Below are 22,668 nucleotides of genomic sequence, written 5' to 3' on the forward strand. Positions count from 1 at the left end.
GGCCTGCAAGGTTTCTGCTGAGAAATCCTCTAATAGCCTTATGGGGGTTCCCTTGTAATGTGAGATTTTTTTTTTTTCTCTTGCAGCTTTAAAAACTCTGTTTGTCTTTGATTTTAGACAGTTTTATTGTAATGTGTCTTGGAGAGGATCACTTTAGGTTGAAATTTGGGGGGAACCTTTAAGCTTCTTGAACTTGGATGTCCAAATCTCTCCCAAAACTTGGGAAGTTCTCAATCATCATGTCTCCAAAAAAGCTTTTTGTCCATTTCTCTCTCTCTTCTTCTGGGACTCCCATAATGCAGAGATTGTTTACTTTCATGGTATGCCATAGTTCATGTAGCTTTCTTCACTCTTTTTCATTTTTTTCCCTTTGCTCTCAGACTAGATCATTTCAACTAATCTATCTTCTAGTTCACATTACCTTCTTCTGCTTGATTCAGTGAGTTGTTGATGCTCTGTCTTGCATTTGCTTTCCCTAAGGTGGTGATGAGTGCTCAAGTGTGTGGTTTCTCCTAATCCCGCAGAATCAGGTTTTCTTTCTGCACACGCTCACTAGCCATCTGCTAAGGCTCACTCTCACCATTCTTGCCCTCAGGCATATGCACAGGGAGGGAGCAACAGGATATGGGTATGTTTGGGTGATGCATGTGAAGCTTGAGGTGCCCATGGGCCAGTTGAAGGGATCAGCAGGAGAGGCATCCAGAGGCTCACGGTTGGACTTCCTGATGGAATCCCCAAAGCAGTCAGAAGAATCCATGTCCCTTTGATATGTTCCATTCCCAGCCCTAGCAGCTGTTTTCCAAGCATGACTGTCCACCTACAAGTTGTATAGTTCATGACTCAGTATTCTAGATGGGGGTGAGAAAGAAATGGGCCTTTTTGGGAGCGTCCCACACAACTAGGGAAGCCATGTGCTCAATCACATGCTCTCACCTTCCCTTGTGGGAGAAATCATGGGCTGAGTAAATTTCTCTTGTCACTAAGCTGAGCTACCTTGGGAGATGGGGTGGCACAGGTGAAATGAAACTCTTCCTTTTATTATCTTCAAAGGTTTCAATCTTGGATGTTTTTCACTCAAACAACATGCTGGAACTTCTCTGCCAGACTCCCAGAAAGGTTCTCGTCTGTGAGTGATTGTCTAAATCAGTTTTCTCTGAGGGCAGTATGGTAGAAAACTCCTGTACCACCATTTTGATGACATCACCTCCAATAATTCTTTCCTTTGCCAGTTGAAATTTACTTTTGAGCCCCTCTAGTGAATTTTTCATTTCAGTTATTGTGCTTTTCCACTTCAGAATTTCCATTTGGCACTTTTTTTGTAATTTCTCCCTCCTTAATGATATTCTCTATTTGACTTGACATTGTCATACTTTGTTTCTTTAAGCATGATTCTTTTATTTCATTGAACATATTAATAATGGTTACTTTGAAAAGTTTGCGTATTAAATCCAACATGTTACTCTCACAGGCAGTATCTGCTGCTTGTCTTTTTTTTTTAATGATGTATGGGTAATACTTTCTTGTTCCTTTGTGTGTCTCATAATTTTTGGTTGGAAACTAGATATTTTAGATAATACATTATACCAATTCTCAGTATTGGGTCTGCCCAATCTGGGACTTGTTTTTTATGCTTGCTTGTTTGTTTACGGACTGGCTGGTTCATTTTAGTAAATTCTATTCCCCTAATTCTCATAGTGTTAAGCCTCTGATGTTGCTCCTCTGGAGTGATCTGGATTTGCCCACAGTGATCCTGGGATGAGAGTAGTTTTGGCAGGGCACTCTCTTTCTCTGACCACACCTAGATGATAAACTCCACTAAAAGGCTAACTGCACTATAGTTTTGAACAATGTACTTGGGTATAAACTGCTCCATAGAATAAACCAATCAAATTGAGATTACTTTGAAGGGAGAGTTCCAGAGGTCAATGTTTGAGGTTCGTTCTGACCGTAGGTGGTTTCCTCCTAGCAAGCCTACAGTTAAACCTATATGTCCAATCAATCTACCAATCTCCTCCCAATTACCTTTGCCACAACCTCCACTGTTTTTGAGAGTACCCTTAGGCTTGAACATCTCTACAGTCTGTTGTAAATAAAGTCAGCTGCTTTGGGAAACGATTAGGAGCTGTTTTAGAGCCTGCTTCTCACTACATGCAAAATCTCTGAGCCAAAGCTATGAAGTTGGAAGTGTGGACAATGACCTGTTTCTCTCTGAGTGACAGCTCATCTTCAGAAGCTAAGTACTTGGTGGGTGTGGGAGGTGATGTAGTAGTGTCTGGTCTTCTTGGCTTGCCTCTACTGGTGTGTAATCACTACCTTAAGTGCCAGGGCAAGGGCAACTGGACTCTCATATTCTCAGCAGTGCAGTGTCCAAAGCAGCGCCTTCATCCCAGGAGTAAGGGCTGAGCAAAAAAAAGGGAGCCCCCACTAGTCACACTTGGCCAGAAAAAGGTAACTGGAATCATGATAAGAAATGCCGTTGTCGTGCTCTTCCCTAGAAGACAGCCCTCCAACTGGGAGCTGGGGGAAAGGGAACCCTGTCTTCTTGACTGCACCCATCTGGAGTAGAGTTACTATCTTGCTCAGCTGGGATAGGAGAGGGAAGAAACAGGTCTTGGTTCAAATACCACAGATTCTTCACCAAATTTAGTAAATTTCCTTTAATAAATGTTTCTTCAATTTCTGTATGCCCTTTAGAACGTTTCTACTTTAAATGGTCTTTTTTTCATAACCGTCACCAGTTTTGCTGGGGAACACGTTCACAGAGCACCTCACGCTGTCATGCTGGAAGTCTCTCTCAGCCAGTGAGCTTTTAAAAATGTAAATTAGATCATGTCTCCATTCAAAACTCTCTAAAAATTTCCTTAACATTTATAACAGTTCAAATTCCTACAAAGTTCTACAGAGTTCTACGTGATCCAGCCCCTACCCGTCATCATTGGATCTCATCCTTTACCACTTTTTATTTACTTTATCCATTCTGCTCCAATCTCTGTCCTAAGGGTCCTCCACCTCAGGGTCCTTCTACTTTCTGTTCCCTGTGGAAAGCTCCTTTCCCAGATTTCTCTATGGCCTTCTTCCTCATCTCATTCAGGTCTCTGCTCAAATGTCATTTTAAGACATTCTCTAAAACAGTACCTGCCCTTCACTCTTTATCCATGTATCCCATTTTGATTTTCTTCACAGTTCCTAAATTTACCTAAGAAGGTATTACCAAATACCTTCTTATTTGCTTAAAGTCTGCTTCCCCCATCAGAATAAAAGCTCTAGGAGGGCAGGGGGCTTTGCCCATCTTATTCACCACTGCATCCCAGTGGTGGGACAGATATTGCATCGTAGTATCTACAACAGTACTTGGCACACAGTCGATACTCAGAAAATACTCATTGAATGAATATATGTAAACAGGAATCAAAATATTTTTAAAGCTACTTACATTTTAAATGATGTTAACAGATAATCTGTTTTTATTTATATCCATAAAGAGCAGAACAATAACAGAGTATGGGAAAAAAAGTAATAGTTGTCTATTTGGCTGAGAAAATACAAACAGAAGGGGCCCAAAGCCAGGTATTTAAAGTTCTGTTTCAATAATCCTAAAACTTATTTTTATAAATAGCATTGCTGACCTGCCACTGACTTTACACTACATACACGAGGCTCCAAAGACACAATCACCTCTAATTCAATGGGAAAGTGAAAACAATACTAAAATAACAAATGTTTATATTATACTATGACCACTAGTTAGATAGTTAGGGGTTTTAGAAGATTTAGAAGCTAATCAAATTGAAAATAGTGAATTGAATACAAATTTGTCACTATCACTAATTGTAAATAAAACTCTCTAGCATTAAAAAAAGAAAGGATATTATTTCCATGTTCTCACTTTCACTCCATATACCTTCCTATTAAGGCCAAGTTTTGCAATGGGCTTAGCAAGGCTAAGCAAAAGAAACTTAGGTTACGGAGTTTTACCTTGAGTCCTGTTTTCTCGTCATCACTTCCATTATTTGTAGATGGTGTCTCATCTCCTTGCCTGGAAACCAAGACAAAATCTTCACTATTAAGAGTAGATACTGAGTCTGAGGAGACACTGATTTTTCCAACAGAAGCCTTGTCATCCATGACTCAAGAATGAAGCTCAACTCATGAATGATTAAATATTTTAAAAACGCCTGAAAAACAAAAACCATAAAGATACTCATATAGAACATCTGCCAAATATTCAATTATGCTCTAATTCTTACAAAATACATATGGAAAAACTTAAAAAAAATACTTCTAAAATATTTTCCCAAGACTTTTATTACTTACAATTTAGGCTTTTTATTCCAGACAATAAGGGAATTTGATGCTATTCAGGGCCAAGATATTTCAGATTTCAAAAAAATAAATAAATAAAACATATTCCTTTGAGAATAACTTTGTGTACCTACAGTGATTTCTTTGGCATCTGTTGCAACTCTATTCTTGGCCCCCCAAAATTAGGAAATACTAAACTTCTGTTTTCTATCCTTTAATTTGTAAAGCTGTACACATAAATGAAACTGAAAGCACTCTGGACAATAACTAAAGTTTCCCTAACATCACTGATACTTAAATTTAAAATACTAACACGTTTTTAAGAAACAAAACTTCACAATAACATTCAAGAAAAATAAATTCAAGGCAGGGCAAGCATAAATTTTAGATCTGGGAAATACCTTACATGGCAAGAACCCAATCTTCCCGTCCCATGGTTTCTTAGAACTCACCTCAATATGAACATTACCAATAAAAGAGTTTCATGCCAAAAATTCCCAGCAAGAGTATAAAAATGTATTGCTTATGAAAAGCCATTCAATTATTTATTGACTCCTGGAATAAAATTCAAACTCATCTACCATTTAAAAACCTGGTTCTGCATACTTTGTGGCAATGTTCCCATTTGGTTGCCAAAATAGCAAAAGAACGAACAATAAAACATTATACTCAGACAGCTTTAACCAATAAACAAAAGTAGCTCTAGCTCTGTGCTCGTCTTGTACCTAAAATTCCGAGAATCTGTTTAATTTCTCCAATTAAGAAGTCCTGATTTATGCTTTGGAATTTTAATTGAATATATACTTATTGAGTATACACCATGTGCCAAGCACTATTTTCCCTTCAAAGGCTTATATCTAGATAAACACCTGGCAGCAGGAACTATACCATCCCTGAATTAACAATTGGAAGAAAACCTAGAAATCATCAATACTGTTAAATATATAAGGAAATGGCAACCCCAAGAGAAGTGAGGTCATTTAACTAGGCATAACTAAGGCTCAAACTCTGGACTCTCTGCTGCTTTCTATTTAAACTAACTCCTTTGCTTAATGGCTATCATAACTCTACATTTCAAAAGACTAAATCTAAATATATAGTGTTCTGCTTCAAATGCTTCAAAATGTACTTCTGAAAACTTTTTTTAATGTAGTTTTGCTTTATCCATTAGGTCTAGTGTATAAAGAACAGAATATAGTAAATGAGAAATTAGATTCTTGCCCAAAAGGAGTTTATAGCTCAGTAGAGAACAGAGGCAAACTGAATAGGTTAATAGGTACTGATTTAAGGTAAAGAAAACTACGGGAACATGTTGGTGAGGGGCTTGGATAGGAGGGGTTAAGAAATATATAGAGGAGGTAATGTCTTTGCTGAGGATGTATACTTTAATACCTCCATGTATTTGCTCTCATAGAATCGTCTCTTAAAGCTGTCTCCTTGCTTCTCTGCTCCACCAACTCTAACTCATCATTCATGATGTAACCCTCCTCTTCCAGTAGCCTGCCCATTCTCAGCACAGAGCCAAATGAAGGCTTGCCTTATTTCTGGTCCCACTGCATTTTACATTTTTTTATAGTACCAATTATGTTGTATTACAATTTGATGGTGAGTGCCTCAATTTAATCTTCACATATTTCACAGATGAGGAAACAGAGAGGCTTAGAGAGATGGTATAACTTGTTCAAGGTAATAGCTGTAATGTAACTGGTTAGACGCAAAGCAAAACGTGAACCCAGTTATCTACGATTCCAGAGGCTATGCTCTTTCCATTAAATTATGATGCCTTTCCAATGCCACAAATTTGGGTCTTGTCCCCCAAACAATCAGTATTGGATAAAGGAGTCTCTACCTTTTCAGAACTTATACTTTAGGTAAGGTTTTCAGGCTTAATTAGTCTTTTTTCTACCTTTTAAAATGTGACTAACAGGAGGATAGGAGAGGGCCTGGGAAAGTGTCCTAAAGCTATGACCTCAAGACACTGACAAACTTCTATAATACTCTAGACTCAAAAATAATATACTTTGGTATTTACACTATGGAACGGAGAAGATTTGGCAGGCTCAAAGTTCAATCTATTTTCTTTGAGGAGGTGATAGGAAAATACGCTTTACAAGATACTTTACTGTTTGTTTTGGCACTTGAAAGTAACTGAATCATTCAGTGGGAATGAGGTTTATCAAAACACTAAGTAGTACAGGAAAAGTTATACGATAAGACTCCCCTTCTCTGGCCTTACCACTAGCAGAAGTGAAGAGGGAGTCCATGAGCTCCAAGGGCTCAGGATAAGATCACCTCTTCCCTGGCCTCCACAATAAAGAGGTACCCCAGAACTTGGTGTACTCCTGGCAAAATTCTAGAGTATTCACAACTTCTGTCTTGAGACCATAAGGACTAGTTTTACTTTGTTTTTAATCCCTACTTACATCAGTTACCACAAGAAGCCCCCTACTCTAATTCTTCACCCTTCAGACTGTAATTCTAACTCTCAACTTCCTCCCCCAACCACGCTGCACTGCTATCCCTCTTCTTCCCGTTCTCCATACCACCTATGACCATTCGACACACTTTACATTTTAATCATTTGTTTTTAAGTATCATGTAAGCTAGACCTAAGTTCCAGGAGAGCAGGGATTTTTGTCCATTTCATTAACTAGTGAATCCCTAGCACCTGGAACAATGCCTGGCACATACTAGGTGCTCAAATATTTGCTAAAGAAATAGGATAAATGGCAAATAAAGATGGAAAAGAACAAGAGCCACCCAATGAAAAGGTAAGATCATCTTTTGTAGACTGATGATAAGAAGAGAAGTTGTATTTGTGATGGTGAAGCACACAATTAAGGGTTAGGAAAAATCCATGTTAGAATACTGGTTTACTATCTAATAATAGTGTGAGGTTGGTCACACTGAGCCTCAGTTTTCATAAGTGAAAATGGTGTACTATCTACCTCATAGAGATATTATAAAAATTAAGGAATATATATATAAATATATATATTAATATGTGTATTAACAATACACATAGAACATTATAAGCACCCAATAGTTATAGCTTTTCAAAAACTAACTTCCGATTTTAAAAGAATTAACAGGTATCAACGGATTTAGGTGATTCAATTTAGGAAAAACAGTATTTGGGCAAAAATATACAGCTGTCCTAATTCCACATTCTAATTTGTTTATATCCAAATAAATGTAAGGAAATACTTTGAATAAATAAAAATAAATTTAAAAAGTATTGTATAATACTTTACAGATTACTGAAACATACACATTCTTTATCTCATTTGATCATCCTAACAATTGTGTAAGGTAGACATAGTAAGGATTTTTATCCCATTTTAAATAAGATAATATACATATGAACACCCTGGTATTTGGTAGGCACAATTTGTTTCCTTCTTTTTCTTTTTTTTGAGGAAGATTAGCCCTGAGCTAACATCTGCCACCAATCCTCTTTTTGCTGAGGAAGACTGGTCCTGAGCTAACATCCATGCCCATCTTCCTCCACTTCATATGTAGGATGCATGCCACAGCATGGCTTGCCAAGCGGTGCCATGTCCACACCCGGGATCTGAACCCTGGGCCGCCGAAGTGGAACGTGCACACTTAACCACTGCGCCACCAGGCCGGCCCCAGTTTCCTTCTTTTATACAAGTGATGAGCCCAGATTCTTATAACATGTCCAGTTACCAATGAGCCAGGTTGGCAAGTGCCAAGTTCAGGGATGTTTCCACCTCTATATCTCCTTTAATAAGTCAAGGCGCTTAAAATGATAGGTAATTTTGTTTAATTATGCAGCCTCCTGCCTCAAACCCAAAAGTTCAATTATATTTTTCATTACTTCTATCCTTTCATTACTTTTTTTTTTTTTTTGAGGAAGATTAGCCCAGAGCTAACATCCACCACCAATCCTCCTCTTTTTGCTGAGGAAGATTGGCCCTGAGCTAACATCCGCCACCAATCCCCCTCTTTTGGCTGAGGAAGATTGGCCCTGAGCTAACACATGTGCCCATCTTCCTCTACTTTATATGTGGGATGCCTACCACAGCATGGCTTGCTAAGTGGTGGGTAGGTCCGCGCCCAGGATCTGAACTGGTCAACCCTGGGCCGCTGAAGCAGGGCACATGAACTTAACCCCTGTGCCTCCAGGCTGGCCCCTCCTTTCATTATTTTTATCCTTATTGATACATAAAAGATCACTAGAGATCTTTTCTGATTGAAAATTAAGTCTTACGATATCAAAACTCCTTATTAACATTTTGCCCAGATTCACTGCTCTGTGCCATAAGTGACAATTTTATGCTCAGACATGCACTTCTGCAAAGATCATGGCAAATAATGCACCTCAATTGTGCTGAATGAAGATTCATTTTCATTCTCCTCTTAAACACTATAGCTCCAACTAATGGAGACTGAAATGAAAAAGAAACGGCCATGATAAAGGCTCTTTTGACAGCCCTTCAAAAGCAGTCGGCTTCTGGATAACCAGTGTTTACTTTTTAAAAACTTCAACTTTTTTGGGGGGGTACAGAGTACTAGTGGCTATTTGTATTGTTTCTAGTTATTTACATCATTCAGAATAGTAACATAAACAGCAAACTTGCAGTGGCATGGATTTGCTAATGTGCAATTAGTAGAGGCAAAAAATCACCTCCCAATAAGTGATCTACCTAACTTGATGAAAGAGATGCGAGCAACGCTCGTAATTAAACTAGACAGGCTTGAAACAAAACGTGCTAGTTCCCAGCCACTAGTCCAGGGCTCTGGTTTATCTTTATTTCCTTGGTTTTCTTGAAACTCTTTCTTCCTGAGGAGCAGCATTAATTGCCTCCGCCTCTACCACTTCACTGGGACTCCCCACTCTCACTGAGCAGTCCCTCTCAAAAATCTGGCTCCCCTGGTTCTCACCAAACCTCACTGAACCTCCTCTTTTAAAAACTGAACTTAAACCTCATCTGTGTGACCCTGGGTACTTTACGCTTTCCGAGCATTCACTGAAGGAAAAAAAATTTTTTTAATAAATAAAAATCAACAATACAGGGGCCGGCCTGGTGGCGCAGCGGTTAAGTGCACACGTTCCACTTCGGCGGCCCAGGGTTTGCTGGTTAGGATCCCGGGTGCGGACATGGCACTGCTTGGCATGCCATGCTGTGGTAGGCGTCCCACTTATAAAGCAGAGGAAGATGGGCACGGATGTTAGCTCAGGGCCAGTCTTCCTCAGCAAAAAGAGGAGGATTAGCAGCAGTTAGCTCCAGGCTAATCTTCCTCAAAAAAAAAAAAAAAAAAATCAACAATACAAAATTTTAAAATCCAAAGCATTCTTTTCAGTTCTATGCTTACTTCTATCAGCTGAAATAAATGAAAACGCTATTTCTTTATTCCGCAACTGTTATCTTTTTGCTTCCATTTTTTACCTCTGACTACGTTTTCTCAGCTGTCATTTAGATTCCTTTTCCTCTACCCATTCTTTAAATTCCATACTGTCCCTCTTCTTTTTCCACATTTTCCCTGCTGTTTCATGAGCTCACGTGATTATAACTTTTTTGGTATGCTGATGATACTGTCCCTTCTCTTTCATTTTATATGGGTATTTGTATTATGTTTTCTTTTCTGTTCAGTATTGAGTATTTGATATGTGCCAGGCACTAGGTATAGTTTTACAATGAGGAATAATAGGTACTCTTTACCTTTGACAGGCTTATAGTCGTAGAGAAAATGGACAAGTAAACAAGACAAGTAAATAAGTAATTATGGTATGGTATAATGCTTGGTATAATAGAGGTATGCAAAGAGTGTTATGAGAATACATAGGAGGCCTCTGCTAAATGTTTCCCATGGCCATCTCAAAATCAATTCTACATATCCATATCCACATCCATATCCATACCCCCATCTGTCACACAAGCACTTTCTTTCTCATGTGTTCCCTATCCCGGTTAACAACAACTGATCAAGGACGGAAATGTCAAAAAAAATCCTTGACTCCTTTTCTCATCCTCCCTTGGAACTCTAACGGATTTTATTTCCAAAACATACTCAAATCCATTCCTTCTTTTCCACCCTTCATGTCACTGACTTGTGAATTCTTCCTTCTCTTTCAATTTAACTACAACATAAGTCACCCTTTCTAGAGTCTCTCTTGTCATTAATTATTATGTTAATGATAGTTAATTTCTAAAAGTCAGATCTGATTACATATCCCATCCCCTTCCTTAAAACTTGATTGCTCCTGACTGAAAACAGAATAAAATCCAACCTCCTTATACCATTAGTTCTTCAAAATCTGGAGCCAATCTATCATTCTAATCTTATCTCCTTCTATCACACCATACCAGAAAACTCACCAAATATGTCAGGCATTTTTATGCTTTCAAGTCTTTGCTCAGGTTTTTGCTAAGTTAGGAATGTGTCTTCACTTCCCCAGTTAGTCCTTCTCCCCACCAGCAATCTTGCGATACATCAAATATTCAACCTCCCCGCTTTCCCTTTTGCAATATTCATTCTCTCTCTAGGACTCCTAAGGCTTTTTGTTTGCTTGTTTTTTAATTTGTCACAGAATTATAGCACTTATCACACAGTAAAATAATGTTATACCTCTTTTCCACTCCACTATATTGGTTGATCATTCATTCTAGAAACCATTAATAAGCATAAACTACCATGATAATTGCAGGGAATACATTGAGCACACACAGTCCTGTCGAACTACTTGTGGACAGGGATCTTAGGTTTTATTCATATTATCTTCATATTTTTGCTTGCTGGTGGTGATCAATAAATTTGATCGGTTGAATAATACTCTTCCATCAGTATCTAACTGGTAGGGTCTAAGTAATGTGAGGAGGACAAAGGATCAATATGCTATACTACGTGCGTGTGATTGGGGATGTGGATATGGATGATGACTGGAACGAAGAGACTCAAAAACAACTAGAGTGTGGCTGACTGACTCTTCACCAAGATCCCAAGCATCACAGCCAAAACCAGTTAAAGAACAATGAGCCACAAAATATACCCTGAATTCTCTTTGGACCAAAACACTCTCTTATTACTTCCCTCCCGATCCCCATCATTTTTTCCTGCTCAACCAGTGAGCAAATGAGTACATCTTAAGGGGGATACTTAAATCATCTTGCTAAACCTAAAGAGAGAATACTACTTATTAGTTCCTGAGTGCCAATTACATGCCCAACATGGTACTAAGCAGCTTTACGCGCATTATTACTAATCTTCACACTACCCGTGCTAGATAGGTATTAACTTCATATGACAGACAAACTGAGGCTTAGACTGGCTCAATAACTTGCTTAAGTTCAGAGAGAAAACTGTGGAACTTGATCCAAACCCAGGTATCTAGGTGCCTCTGTCCTTTTCTGGAATACATCTCTCCTCTGTGGTGTCCCTATCTCCATTCTCTCCCCATTCCAATCCATCCTCTATGGTGCTCCCAGTTGTATCCTTCTATAAACAGATCTGCTAATATTAATCTCTGTTCAGAAAAAGACAAGACAGGAAGTAGCAAAAGAATCAAGTCTTGAAGATGCTGTAGCAGGCCAATTCCTGGAGGTTTGTAGCCTTTTAAAACTAAACAAGCAGAGTACAAAGTTATTTTTAAAAATCACATTATACTAACCTCAGCTTTTTTCTTTTTTTCCTGGCTCTGAGTTTGTTCCCTCACATTAATTTTCACATGAATTTCTCACAGCCTATCCCTGGGAAGGGTGGGACAAATCTAACAAAACTCAATGGAAAAATCATCCCTTCTTTATAAAAATAAATTCCTTTCCACCACTTCTAATTGCTAAACAGTAGACGTGTCTTTGTTTAAGCCTGACTCTGAATTTGAGGCTGTTTCTTTGAATTATTTTAGTGAGCTAGGAGAACCATATTAATTTAAGCCTTCTAAATAATTTCAGCTTAGCTTAAAAAAATCAAAAACAAAAGAAAACAACACAATTATCTTGGGTCTACAGCACTTAAAGGCAAGAAAAATCAGCTTGTCTAAAAATCACTTTTAGGCAAATTTTAACCCACAATGCCTGTGACAACTTATTTCCTTGAATAGGAAGTGACTCTTAATTCAATTCCAGATGAACTAAAAAAATACTTTAATTATAGGAGTAAAGGAATTTGTAAGACAAAAGTTTAAAAAAATTTTTTTAAAGACTTAAGTCAATCTTTTAAAATTGTGGTTAAATACACATGACATAAACTTTACAATTTTAGCTGTTTTTAAGTGTACAGTTCTGTAGCATTAAGCATATTCACACTGTTGTGCAACTATCAACCACTGTCCATCTCTAGAACTTTCTCATCTTTCCCAACTGAAACTCTGTACCCATTAAACACTAACTCCCATTCCCTCAGTCAACCAACATTCTACTTTCTGTCTCTATGAATTTGACTACTCTAGGTAGCTCATATAAGTAATGGAATCATATATTATTTGTCCTTTTGTAACTGGCTTATTTCACTTAGCATAATGTCTTCAAAGTTTATCTATGTTGTAGCATGTGTCAGAATTTCGTTTCTTTTTAAGGCTGAATAATATTCCATGATATGTATAGACCACATTTTGTTTATCCATTCATTGGTCAATAAAAGTTTTTAAAGCCTGATGGCAACTTTATAGGATCTTTAGGATAAAACTCAAAAAATTAATACAGTACAGCATCTAAAGAAGATGGCCAATGTTTTCAGAGTTATTTCTCACTTTTTCATGAGTAATTAAGCTTTATTAAGACTTTTTAAAGTTAACAGTCTGGTATAATATAAAAAAACCGTCTGGGAGTTGAACTAGGTCCTTTTTGGTTTGATTCGGACAACGCTGTAGGTTCAGTTTTCTCACAGGTGAAAATGAAGAGACTGAACTCTTCCTATTCTTCTGTGAATGAGAGTATCCAGGAAAGCGGGGGAGGACGTCAGGTGCTTTCCAATCCTAATCCATGATATAAGCATAATTAGTTCCACTTTTACAAATGAAGAAACTGAGTCTGAGTTATTACATAGCTTACAGTCAGTGGTATACTAAGTAAGTGCGAGACTTGGGATATCTGTATCTTTCTGATTCTGAAGTTCACACTCTCCCTCCTATATCTTGAAACCTCTAATGAAAGGTACAAGTGGTAAGAAGAGGGATGAAATGCACATAAAACAATTTATTTTACTCTGTGTTGATTATTTGAGTGCAATATTGTTAACTGAAAAAACAAACCATGTAAGTGGCTTCCCCACATTCCTGTGGATATTTTAGGAAATAGCACTTTAATTTTTTTTTTTTAAGATTTTATTTTTTTTCCTTTTTTTTTCTCCCCAAAACCCCCCTGGTACATAGTTGTATATTCTTCGTTGTGGGTCCTTCTAGTTGTGGCATGTGGGACGCTGCCTCAGCGTGGCTTGATGAGCAGTGCCATGTCCGCGCCCAGGATTCGAACCAACGAAACACTGGGCCGCCTGCAGCAGAGCGCGCGAACCCAAGCACTCGGCCACGGGGCCAGCCCCTAGCACTTTAATTTTTTACAGAACTCTAGGTATGCTAGCTTTATGCCACTTCAACACAAGATCTCTAAAACTAAATATTTAAATTATTTGGTTGCCGCTTCCACAATAGAAACCTACCTCTGGGAACACAAGGAAAGTTGGCTTAATGTTAATGTACTACTCATTCACAAGGTCAGATTATATTTCTCACCTGGATAGTACAGATTTACAAAAAAGTATCCTTGTCTTCACTTTTTCTGGAATGGATTTCTAAAGCATAATGTAATTTAGTGTTTTATAAATACAAAAATATGAATACTTTTAAGCCATGCAGGATTGCACAAAGACTTTTCCTCCTTTTAGGAAATTAGTCAATATAGTTCCTTCTCATCCACAGCAAAGAAAATGAATCTATTCCATTTAGAACATCAACCTGTCTACACTTAGATTTGAAATATTTATACTATTCTTTTCTCCTTAAACTATGTGAATTTAATGCCAAGCAAGTAAATGCTTCAATAGATGACCAAAGCCTAAGATGAATGCAATAAACATGATTTCTCTATGACCTGTTTGTCAGGTGAATGTGTGTAGGCAAACCACAAATATTTAGAAGACACACATGTTTTCTGCATCTTCTGATATAAGATGACCCTGGTCCAGAGTTACACAAAGACGGTGGACCATTTCATAAGCGTGTTGAATAGGGGGTGGGCAATCAATAAACATTTACGGAGCACCTTCATTCACATCACTGGAATAGGTACTGTATAAGATGATTTTAAAAATTCACAAATAATTAAGTTCCACAGATGTTTTTAAACCTATCTGAAAGGTTCTCTTCTCACAACCAAAAGCAAAAAAATAAAAAATAAGACCTTCTGCTAGGGAACAATTTTTTATGTAAGTATTAGCTTTTAAGGTTAGGCACAAGTCAGATTTTTCTTCAATACACAGAAAATTCAACAGGTAACTACAAAAAGGATATAATCATTTCCCTTCTGCAGACATATCAGATATCTATTTAGAGAAAATCGTGTGTCACAGCAAATGAGATTTACGTGACATGTTCCTACTCTCACATTGCCAGAATCCGTTTATCAGCATACTTCAAGGGCATACGAGAGTTTACTACCTCTATGGTGAAAATATTAAAATGATTAACTCATGGCGCTTCTCAGTAGTATCAGACAAACGTCCAACATTTAATCCAATTGAGCCTTGAATGCTGTCTCTTAATACCCTTGATGATATTTAAAATATGTTCCCAAAGAAAGATTCACACATCAATTCCTTTTCTCATACAGGGACCATCCTCAGAAAATGGAAAACAAGATTATAACCATAGGTTGTTGGTTATAATTACCAAAATTATAAGTACAAATAAGGGAAAACGGGAAAAAAATTTTTTTAAATAGTCAAATTATTGTTAAGCTTTAAGAGTTAAGAACACTTTGTTAAAGTTACCACAGAAACAAATTTGCTAATGTACCTTAAGAAATGCCAGATTTCAGTATGGAGAAAAACTTATTGTCACAAAGATTACCAGATCCCAAGAAGTAGTGATTTATAACATAAAAGCTTATGTCTTAACTAGAGATACATAATAATCACACATTAACTCTTAGAGAGGTACAAACCCCCAAATTTGGCAGCACAGTCATACAATTAAGAAGATATACTTCTCATGTTTTAACCAAGGTAATAAATACTATTTAATGTCAAGCATGACCTTAAAAACGAATTTAGGGCTTTATTTTTACTGAATGACGTACAGAAAAAGGGATTTTGGGGGAGAGTGAGGCGTTATGGAACTCTACTATGATAGAAAGAACAATCTTCAAAAAATCCTCACTGATGACTAACTCAGAGTATTATGGTTGCTTTGGAAAGAGGGAAACTTCCAGGCTAAATTCTATAAAGTGTTAATGTCTTGCAAATCGCCATATTTGGTCAGCCTTTACACACAAAGAGAAACAAGGCTGTTAGGGTCAACAAGAGTGGTTACAACATCGGTTTAAACGTCTAGCTAGTATTGTTTTGACTTACAAGTTTTCTAAAGAATAAAGATCTCAGGATCAACACCAAACTAGGGGTAGGGGGAGAATCAGGTAACTAGTTTATGCAAAAAAGAAAGAGCCGTTAAATTGATATGACACTTTTTCATGTACACCCATGGACATCAAGTCCTTAGCCTTGGATTTCTTTCCTTGGGATAGAACTATGGAAAACCAATAAAACAAGGTAGTTACATACAAAGCACCCAAATATCATGCCAAACTCTGCTTTCTGTACAGTGGTTAAATTAGCACTTCTTTAACAGTATTTGAGTTCTATCTCCAAAAAAGACTTAAGGGCTTTATATTCACTTATTCCACATGCTTGAGAAGTGTAATAATATCTGATTATATTGAAAACTACAAAGATAACATGATGGGCAGCCCATGTCAGAACCTCAGCACACCAGTGTCTATAAAGACACTCAAGAGTAACACCGATTTAAACTAATTATTTTCTGAAGCCTGTACTCAAAGGTCACTTGTTAAAACAATTACTGGAAATGATGAGCCCTTCAAAGTAGGCTTCACTTTAGCTGGGAACATGCTCAGTAAAAGACAATGACTTTTTAAAAATAATCTGAGCTGTAAAGTTTAGCTGGAAGTATAGTTAATAAAAGAATGACTTCTTTAAAGAATTCAGGCTGTAAAGTTTAGATACCTTTGTGGAAAATCATGTCCCCTCACGTACATAATGTGCATAATACACTTCTTTCAATATGCAGGAGAAAAGATATGAAACAGGTATCTTCACTTTTTAGAGTCCCACTAAATTACTATTTAATCCAGATTACGCCCTTGTAAACTGCTAACAAAACACTATGCCAAAAATGCCCAAATGCATATAGTTGATAGGTTAATTATCCAGATAAATATACACCTTAACACCAACGAGTTAATTTACTGTAAACTGAGTTATAAAACTGAAACAACGAAAAGGAAATGTACACAACACAGCAAGTGTTCAATTTTAATTATGAATTGAAGTTAAATTGTATTAAAGCTACACATGAATTTTAAATGTTACCAATAAACACAAATCAATCATGGATTCAAATTTTATTAACGAAAACCTGAGGTCTACAAAGGAAGACCATAAAGACCTCTCTCCCCTACTCATTTTCACCTCTTCTAAGTAAACTCTACTTAAAAGTCTCCAATACATATGAAAATAGCACCCTATGGATACTTGAATTAAGGCCAACAGGTCCTTCGTTAAAAAAAAAAAAAAGTTGAATGTGCACTTCCTTGGCATCGAAGCTTTCTTTCAACTCTTTTCAAACATCAGTTTAATGTGACAAACATAGCTCAATTCATCCTCCTTTGTTTTTTCCTCCTAAATAAACAAAGCAGCTGGTAACACACACACACACACACACACACTCATCATTTACTACTCCAGTCACATGTATGTGAATACAGGTGTTTATTTGAATGAAAATATCAAATGAATTGTGAAACTCCGATCCTGACAAATTTTTTTTCCACTAATAAAAACAACAAAAGCCAAAAGGTCTCAAATTCAAGTTGGAGCGTGATTTTAAACTAACGGAGCACTAGTACCGTGAGCACTAGTAGCATGATCACTTAACACGGTCTCCTAGGACATTTACTTCCTAGGTAAACGAATCCCCAAGTAACCTGAAGTATGGACATGCCTGCAAAAGCAGGTGCAGATGATAACAATCTGAACGTTAGAAGAGTAGGAACGGAAGTACTACCAGGCATGGACAGCGAACTCCTGGAAGTCTGGGGTTATCCTCTGGCTCAACACCTACGAGCCTGAAGCTTTCTGAGAATCAAGACACAGGAACGAGGCACTGGGCGCAGATACTCAAAAGTAGATGGGAAGAGTGGGATGCCGGAGACACTTTAATTGCAGGCGGGGAAAGTGAGACAGACAGAACACGAGATGGCAGACTGACACTAAAAGAAAGCAAGTCTTTCAAATCAGGCGCAGCCCAGGAAGATGGCCTGAGGCCGAAGCCAACCTAAGTCACAGATACAGGCCCAGCGAGCAATGGGGAGAAACTGAGGCGGAGGGAGGGGCCAGATTCCCAAATAGGACCGGGCCCAAAACATGAAAGTCAACAGCCAAACCGGCTTTGCTGGGGGGGGGCCAAAGGGACAGTCCCAAATGCAGGACTCCGAAGACGAACACCCACCCACCCACTCAGACAGGGGGAACCGGTTTGGGCAGGGGCTCCGAGGGCGTTCCTGCCTGCGCATGCGCCCTCTCCCCTCCCCTCGGCCGCAGCTCCCCCTCCCCCCAATCACGGCTCCCCTCAGAACCCGGCTCGTCCAGGGAGCTGAGCGCAGTCTCTCCGGCCCAGCCTGGAGGAACGAGAACACAGCCTGGCTCCCTGCAGGGGCCGTCGGCGGATCCCCCCGGGCTTGGTGGATAGGAGGGTGGGAGGAGGAGGAGGGGGAACGCGGCCCTACCCGAACCACCGTCTCCTCCTCCGCCGCCCGCCGTTCGCCGTCCCAGAGGCTCCGCCGCCTGGGCCTCCCCAGCCGCCCTGCCCCCGCCCTCCCCGCCCCCTACTCACGTGAGAGAGGCTCCTTCCGCCCTCCGCCCCGCCTTCTGCCCCGTCTCATAGGCCCGCTGCTAAGCAGAGCGGCTCCATTGGCCCAACAACAGGCGGCGAGGGCGTACTTCCTTTCCTCGAAGCCCCACCTGGACTTTTAGTCCGCCTCGGAGTCTGCGCCTGCGCGGAGTCTGCTCGGTGGGAGCGGGACGTTCCACTCCGCCGGCAGTGGCTATGAGATGGCACTAGGGACTGGAAGCTGGAAGGGCGGGGGAAGCAGGCTGGGTAGCACCTGTTGCGTTTAAGAGGAGATACAACCGCAAAGGCTACTGGTGCTAGATCAAGGAATCCCCTGCTCACCTTTCGCGTTGAAGTGCTGTTTCAAAAGCAGCCCTTAACAAGTGTTGCTCAACTCACCTGGCCTTTACACAGGGCACCCAATGCACCAGGGATTGTGATAGGTCCTTTTACAGGTATCTCATTTGGCTTTATTACAAACCTGTGAGAATGCTATGACTTTTCTCATTTTATAAAGGAGTCCTGCCTAAGTAACAGAATTCAGTTTAGAAGTCAAAACTTCAATCCAAGCAACGGCCACTGGCTACAACACGGCTGCCTTGAGGTATTTGAGACAACACAGGACAGAAATGAGCAAGATTGTTTCAGAGTGTTATTCAAAGATGGTGCTGGGATTTTATTTAAAAATCATTAAAAAGTGATAGAGCAGCGGCAATAGAATAAAGTCCTCGTCCTGAATGAATTCACAATGTAGTTGGAAACAAGTGATTATTAAAGGTGCTACTTAAGTCTTAATAATATATAAAATAATTCTACAGCCTCCCCCTTACTCTTTCCATTTCTTTATTGAAATAGAATATGCCCTTTTCCTGGTGAATGGGTCATCTACAATGTTTTCCTGTGGATATTGCATTCAAATTAACCAGAGAAAAAGAAAAGAGGCTGTGCTGTTGCAGTCCTCTTTGTGACTTATTACTATAGACTTGGCTGTACTCCTGCAAGAAAATAGCTTTGTTCCCTTCCTCCTTAAACAGTTATATAATAAAACACTCATTTTAAAGTATTCAAATAATAGATACAGTATTAGGAAGAAAGTAAAATCCCTTGAAATCCTAACACCCTGACAAAACCACTTTTCACATTTTCGTGACCATACATTCATGTATTTCTTGACTCATATATACGCCAAATGTATATGTAAATCGTAACAAAAATTTTTTAAATATAATTTTATTAATTAGTACAGTATGGCTTGCGGTAAAAGAGTAAATAGAGACAAGGTAAAATAAAAAATAAAAACATCACATTCCCTCCACAAATGTTAATACTTTAATGCATATCCTTCTTTGTGTGTCTACATATTGCTTTTCAAAATGAGATCACATAATTTAGCAATCTGCTTTATTCAATTGACAATATCTACCTTATCATTTCCGTGAATTTTCATCTCATCTGATTCTTAGATCACATTCAAATTTTCTATCAACCTAAAAATATTTTTACAGCTGGCTTTCCCAAATCAGTAATATCAATTCAGTAAATTTTCCTCTCATCTAATACCTAACTATAATCAAAGTGTTTGTTGACTGAAATATATGTTTTTACAATTACTTTTCCTGAATCAGTACCCAATCCAGTGCCACACATTGCATCTTGTTATGTCCATTAATTGTTTTTTTAATCTAGCACTTAAGAAAAAATTAAAAGAAACTGGCTTATTGAAGAAATCAGGCCACTTGAGGTGCAAAATTTCCCACATTCTGGATCTGAATGGTTGCTTCCTCAAGAAGTCACTGAGTTTGTTCCTTTAGACCTTGTATTTTCTGGAAACTGGAAGTTATATCTCAAGGCTCAGTTGACTGATGTAGTAACCAGGAGCCAGAATGGGAAGGACCCTGAAAGCTAACATAAGGAAAATGAAGTTCAATCTACAGACACAGGGGCACCCTTAGAGGTTTTTCAGTACAGTGCCAGTATCAGATTTGAGTTTTTAAAAAGATCTTTCTGGTAGAAGTAGAGAAGGCAAAATAGGGGGTATAGAACAGTCTGGAGGCTGCTTAAGATCAGAAAGGCTTGAACTACAGCAGAAGAAAAGGATTAAAAAGGAACAGGGTTTGAGAGGTAATTTAAAAATAAATATCTTCAAGTTTGCTGATTCTTTCTTCTGCCTGCTCAAATTTGATTTTGAACCCCTCTAGTGCATTTTTTATTTCTATTACTGTACTCTTCAACTCTAGAATTTCATTTTGGTTCCTTTTTATAATTTCTCTCTGATGATATTCTCATTTTTTTCATACATTGTTTTCCTGACTTCATCCATGTTTTCTTTTAGCTCAATAAGTAATTTCAAGATAGTTGTTTTAAACTCTTTTTCTAGTAGGTCAGATGTCTGAGCTCTCTTAGGGATGGTTTCTGTTGATTTATTTTGTTCCTTTGAATGCATCACACTTTTTTGTTTCTTTGTATGACTTTTGATTTTTTTCTTGAAACATGGACATTTGAATCTTATAATGTGGTAACTCTGGAAATCAGATTCTCCCCCTCCCCAGAGTTTGCTGGGGGCTTTTTTTTTGTTTTTTTATTTTCTTTGTTTTTGAGGAAGATTAGCCCTGAGCTAACATCTGCTGCCAATCCTCCTCCTTTTGCTGAGGAAGACTGGCCCCGAGCTAATATCTGTGCCCATCCTCCTCTACTTTATATGTGGGATGCCTGCCACAGCATGACTTGACAAGTGGTGCATAGGTCTGCACCCAGAATCTGAACCAGCGAACCCTGGGCCGCTGAAGTGGAATGTGCAAACTTAACCACTGAGCCACTGGGCTGGCCCCTTGGTTTGCTTTTTTTTTTTTGATTGTTGAAGGGTATCTCGGTGTCAGGGATCACGATCAGCCTGCAGTCTTCTCAGGTCTTTTCTGAGCCTGCATCTTTTCCTCGTTTTATGTGACGGCTTTCTAATTTTCTCCATATCAGTGGTTGCTTTTGAATATCCTAATCCTGGCTGCCACATGGAGTGAAAGGGAGAAACTAACCAAAAACAGGTGCTATTCCTTCAAATCCCCTGGAAGCCAGCTCACCTGATGGGGGTTGAAACAATGGCAACCAGCCTCTGTGTCTGCACCTCAGAACTCAAAAGCAGAAGTCAGTAATCAGAACACAGAACAATGGTATTTGGAGCACAAGGTTCTTATTTCCCACCCTGGCTCCAGCAAGCCACACCAGGAATGTGAACATAGCTGCCTGCCACGGGGTTAAGGGTTAGGAGATGGGTAGGTGCTATGACACTAAAGGGTGACAGTGACTGAAATTAACCTCAATTTACCAACCAAACTTTCCCATGGAAGATGCAAGCATTCAAACAGACTCCACAGTTCCAAAACAGTTACTTCAGACAGTTTCTGCCAGTACAATTGTTGTCCAGGTAGAGAGATGGATTCCTTGCATTTCCTACTCCATCTGAGGAACAGGAAAAAATAAAAGAATGAAGAAATGTGAACAGAACCTGAGGGATCTGTGGGACACTACCAAGAGAAACAACATACCACTGTGGGAGTCTCAGAAGGAGGAGACAGAGAAAGGGGAGAAAGAATAATAATCAAACTGTAGAAAGCCAAAGAAAAGAGAATCTTGCAGCAGCAAGAGAGAAGTGACTCATCACATACAAGGAATCCTCAAGATTATCAGCCAATTTTGTCATCTTAAACCTTGGAGGCTAGAAGGCAGTGGGTTGGTAATATTCAAAGTGCTGAAAGAAAAAAAACTGTTGACAAAGAATTCTATATCTGGCAAAACTGTCCTTCAAAAATGAGAGAGAAGTTAAGATTTTCTGATTTAACAAAAGCTAAGGGAGTTCATTACCACTAAACCTGCCCTTCCTGAAATGCTAAAGACAATCCTTCAGGTTGAAATAAAAAGATGCTCAACAGTAATTTGAAGCCATATGAAGAAATAAAGATCTCTGATAAATACTCAGGCATTATAAAAAGTAAGTATTGTAATTATGGCTTGTAACTCCTCTTTTTATTTTCTCTATGACTTAAAAGACAAACGTACAAAAATATTAACCTATGTTATGGGGCACACAATGTATAAAGATGTGATCTGTGACATCAATAACAGAAATAGGGGACAGAACTGTATATGAGAGATTTTGTATGCTACTGAAGTTGGTATCAATTTAATTAGATTGTTATAACTTTTGGCTGCTAAAAGTAATCCCCATGGCAACCACAAAGAAAATATCTATACAATATATACAGAAGGAAATACGTGGTGAATCAAAA

At 38.6% G+C, this 22,668-nt stretch overlaps 1 protein-coding gene across 8 annotated transcripts in view; it reads right to left on the minus strand.

Annotated features, from left to right (window-relative positions):
- RABGAP1 (RAB GTPase activating protein 1) overlaps positions 1-22,668 on the minus strand; it is a 160,619-nt gene that overhangs the window by 134,688 nt on the left and 3,263 nt on the right. For 2 of the 8 annotated variants that reach the window (XM_070518791.1, XM_070518790.1), the window contains exons 1-2: positions 18,285-18,354; positions 3,976-4,175 (exon numbers count right to left, since the gene is read on the minus strand). Coding sequence is in view for 3 of the 8 variants with exons in the window: in XM_014840613.3 (XP_014696099.1) it covers positions 3,976-4,125 (150 nt within the window). In the remaining 5 variants the exon portion in view is untranslated. Of the gene's footprint in view, positions 1-3,975; positions 4,176-18,284; positions 18,390-22,668 lie in introns of those variants that run through there. The other 6 variants (XM_014840613.3, XM_070518787.1, XM_014840614.3 and 3 more) reach the window with 6 other exon arrangements.

The sequence above is a fragment of the Equus asinus genome, chromosome 10 (genome assembly GCF_041296235.1).
Source record: "Equus asinus isolate D_3611 breed Donkey chromosome 10, EquAss-T2T_v2, whole genome shotgun sequence".
NCBI lineage: Eukaryota > Metazoa > Chordata > Mammalia > Perissodactyla > Equidae > Equus > Equus asinus.